General features: G+C 31.2%; 1 protein-coding gene across 1 annotated transcript; it reads right to left on the bottom strand.

Moving 5' to 3' along the window:
- Window positions 1-3,534: 3,534 nt before the first annotated feature.
- LOC134235354 (type-2 ice-structuring protein-like) lies at window positions 3,535-4,180 on the bottom strand. Its single transcript, XM_062717486.1, has 2 exons — window positions 4,090-4,180; window positions 3,535-3,804 (listed from the first exon to the last, which is right to left on the bottom strand). The coding sequence occupies exons 1-2, from the start codon at window positions 4,109-4,111 to the stop codon at window positions 3,563-3,565; spliced, it is 264 nt and encodes an 87-aa protein (XP_062573470.1). The 5' UTR covers window positions 4,112-4,180; the 3' UTR covers window positions 3,535-3,562.
- Between the last annotated feature and the right edge of the window lie 240 nt (window positions 4,181-4,420).

Consider the following 4,420-nt stretch of genomic DNA (forward strand, 5'->3'; position numbering starts at 1 on the left):
TTGTCTGTTACTTCATTTCACCGTACATATACCATGGACACAAATTAAGGTTCCAGGAAAAATTTATCACAATATGGGACCAGACAAAACAAAATTCTCTTTTCAAAAAATTGTTTCCCATGACACTCGTGTTAAAATAGATATCTGTCCCATGCCTTTAGACTTATAAAAAAGTTACCCCCGATAATTTGATTTAATGAGATTATTGCATCAAAAACTTATGATTTTTTTTCAGAATACAGATATTTTAAAATTGAAAGTTTTCTTAGTGTTCATTTTCATATTCCTTGTTAGGAAGCTTTTCACTTTTTTAATTTTCCATTAACTGAATATTGGGGTTCTTTGCCTTTGCTTGTGTTTTAAAGATATGTCTTAAAGTAATTAATATTTTTCAATTGAATGAATTTCTTTAAAAAATACTGTAAATTATTGGGAAAAAAGTTTGTGTCCCATTGGTATTTAATGGTGAAAATGTTTTAGCCCCATGGTTTTTTTTGGGGAAAAAACTCATTGTCCAATGCCTATTTGTACCGGTCCCATCACTGTGATAAATTTTGCCTGGTCCCCAATCAAAAATTTTGGGCATTTTCCGACATGGCTAAACGCATCCATTTTTAACAAATCCCTGTGACAGCTTTTTTAGCCAAAAACAATGAAAACTCTTATTTTTCAATAAAATACAAATAATCGATATATGACGTCTAAATATCGACTCGATTTGTTTATACAAGTCAGAATATTTTAACCCTTTTTAGACAAAGAAGGAGATGGCAATATAACTAGCACTGTAAAGACTTTCTTTTATACGATATGATGCAACTAAAATCATTCCACTGTGTGGTAGACATATTCAATCACATTCAACTAAAAGGTTAATATTTGAATAAAACATAAAGATATTTCAGTATTTATTAAGTAATATCAAAGCACCGAGTCAATGCTACGACATTTTTCCGGGCCATTACCGTTTGTACGATGGATGGTGGGAAATGTGTCCAATCCATGTGTAATTACTAGGTTATCTGATGTATGTTAAAATTTACCCAACATATATTTTACAACTTAAATTATGAATGCTGTATGTGAATTGGCCCCCCACGTTTCTACAGGACAAGCAAAACATATCTTCTCGTGGCAAAACCTCCTGGGTATTACCCGAACCGAGCCATAGGTCGAAAATTAGAAATTAGAAATGACCAATTCAGTTGTTTTACACATTATATGTTTATGTTTTTATGTTTTTTGTTATGTTTTTAACGACTAGATATACGAAGATTGTCCCCAAAATGTAAAATGATTATAATTTAAAACAAGTTTGGCTTTCCAGAAAGCCAAAAGTTATCTCTTTGGTATCAGTAATGTCAAAGAAATAAAACAGAAAGGGCTTAGGAAGATATTTTAATGCAATGAATATATGGATTATTAAACCCGGATTCCCCCAAAAGGCTTATTAGCAAACACCACAGTAAAGTAGTTTCTTTTTGGGGCCCCGAAATATATGGAAAGCATGGACGTCTGCGAAAGCACCCAAGGCGATTTTTGGTGAAATTTCATTCTAGGGGTCTTTGTGGTTCTGGGTATTTACAATTTAAAAATTTACTTAAATTCAAATACTTTCCTGAACTATATTTTGTTAACGCAATACGGAATTATCAACAATAATTATCATTCATTTAAAAACAGCTAATCATTAAAGTTTGACAGGAATTGATTTAATAAATCCAATTACAGACTAAAAAAATAACATAAAATTAGCGTTGACCATTTAATTTTTTTTCAGAATCGTCTACAAATCTATATATAGAAATCACGTCATTGTCAATTCTCCTTGTGTGGCTTACCCATTTAATAAGGCATAGTTTTTGAGGGTCAATATATATACAACCCCCGAAACTATTAAATAACATCGTACTTCTTTTCTAAATTTTCCTTGGCTTTCAAATAGGCCTAAACCGAAAATAGATCACAAACTCCTAAAAATTTTTAAAATAAAACCAGTTTACAGGCTACTTGGAAATCTGTAAAACATCGAGGACTCCCGAAAGATTAATGGAGGCTTACACTGTCTAGGACTTCACTTCCGGCATATAATCTTAATGTGTCATTTCCCGAGGGAGATGACAAACATACAACCAAAAAAATTTAAACCCAAAATTTTTCATAGACATAATATATTCAATGTTCTTTAAAATTGTACATTTTTAAATATATATCTTTCATATTGATGATGTTAGGACGATTTAAATGATGGTCGAAAAGGTATGTCGGCGCACGAACAAAATTCGGAATATTTTACGCATATAACTATTACATTTGCTTTTATTTCTGAAGTACTATGTAAAACATTTTAACTCAAATTTGAATCAGTGAAATCAAAATCTAAATTTTGGTGTCATGATTTTCAAAGTGTTGTTGGAATTGAGTTTTATAAAAATGACGTCGTCAAACGCTTAACCGGTGCACTGATATGTAATAAATTGTTTTGAATAGGTTTGTATACATCAGAGACGGGGGAAAAAAATACATTACACATTAATTTTTAAACGAGAAGTTATTTTTAAATGGCACGAGATTCAATGAGAGTTTTTCCCCTATACCAAAAAAAGTTACAACATATAAAAAAAGTACAGTTTGTTATGGCACGCAGACAGTGGGGGAACAATTTGGGGGGACAAAGATGTCAAACAATGTGTATTCTCTGCTACCTACAATGTTTGGGAATCTTTCACTAAATTTTGACTAAAATTTGAATCTGCTTTTAAAAAAAAAAACAACAACAAAAAAACCCGGGCAGTAATGAATTTAAAAAAAAGTTCCCCTTTGCCTAGAGTGGTCTTTCACTTTAAAAAAAAAAATTATTGAATGTTAAAACCGTGTGAAGCAGAAAAAAAGATCATGTTGTTATAAGAGAAGTAAAATACACTTGCTTTCGTGCACCGATAACACTTTTTTATGCTTTTTTTTTTTTTTTTATAATTTTCTTATTAAATGTGAGATCATCATAAAATTTGAAATACATGATAATAACATGTTACATTTTTGTTATCAGAAAGAAAGAAATTTAATTCAACAAAAAAAAAAAATAAACTGTTTTCCATGTCTACGACTTTTGGGACAACCCTCTATATCAGGTATTTTCAAATAAACCCGCCACGGAGTCTTCCACATTGTTTCATTTTGGATTCTTTTTATTTTCAAACAGTTGACTTCAGCATTTCCATCGTCTACCTTTGCTAATTCTGTAGAAGTATTTCTCTATCTCTTGTATTTGATTTTTGTCTCTTATTGTCACTTATTCTATAAGCAATATCATGCTCTATTTTCATGCCCAGTCCTTAAACCGAGGCAGGCTAACAATAGAGAGAGAGAGAGTTTTCTGCCTCTACACATCTGAAACCACCTCTAATCAGGAATTTCCATATGAGTAAACTAAAGTTAGTGTGTGACAGATTAAATTTTTCAGCTTTTGATTACATTGAAGATCTGATCCGACAATGTATATTAAAATAAAAAATTTAGACAATATAATCTTCCTAGCTAGGTTCATACAAACAAGTTCTTGTTAATTTTCTTCTTTTTTTCGTTCATAAATTAACCGCTCACACATGAAGGATTCTTGATATCGATCACATTGCCAATCATCCCACGACATGTCAAACCTAGCAGTTAAAGACATACATTCATCGCCTTCCGAGAAATCAGGCTTGTTCGGTGCCCAGTCAGTGTACGTCACTGCTTTAAATGTTGTTGACCATCTCCATCTGTGCTGTGAGTAGGCATCTGTCCCTCCGATTAATGTGTCGCCTTTAACAAATCAAAATTATGTTTCTTTTTAAATGTGTTTAATTTGTCTAAGAATCTTTTTAAATGATTTCATGGCAGACTTGGCTAATTACACTCAATTTGAAGCAAGAAAAAAAAACACTTTTAGCAATTTGTTGGAAATTCGGACAAAAACCTTAATCAAAAATGTAGAATAAAACAATTTAGCAACTGTATTTACATATAATGACCAAGAAGGTAAATCTACATGTGTATATTTTGTTTCATGAAATCCTCATACATGTACTTTACCAAAAATGATCTTACCATAAGCATTTTCCCTTGCCATGTTCTTTAGAAAGATGTTTTCTTCCAATGTCTCTATTTCTGCTAGTTTTGCCCCAAGTTTTAGACATTCAATCTGTTGATAAAAATTCATTTCTTTTAAACCTTGTTTTTTTAATTTTCTTTACTTTTTTCTTTTGTAAGTGGCTGATATATTTGCAGGGAACTTCAAACATTTCGATATCATTAAATCAGGTGGGATATTACATTTTTATATACGGGATTTCCATGAATTGCGAGAATAGAAAGTAGACTCTTTAAACAGAAATTGAATCAGTGCATAAAAAGAAAAAGAACGTTTTTGAAAACATAG

This window comes from Saccostrea cucullata, unplaced genomic scaffold (assembly GCF_032062105.1).
Source record: "Saccostrea cucullata isolate Sc308-1 unplaced genomic scaffold, CSIRO_AGI_Scuc_v1 ctg2510, whole genome shotgun sequence".
NCBI classification, from domain to species: Eukaryota; Metazoa; Mollusca; class Bivalvia; order Ostreida; family Ostreidae; genus Saccostrea; species Saccostrea cuccullata.

Coding starts and splice junctions, on each gene's coding strand:
- LOC134235354 (XM_062717486.1), bottom strand. CDS start 4,111: ATGGCAAGGGAAAATGCTTATG. Junction 3,805..4,089: donor GGCAAGGGAAAATGCTTATG/GTAAGATCATTT, acceptor GATTTGTTAAAG/GCGACACATTAATCGGAGGG.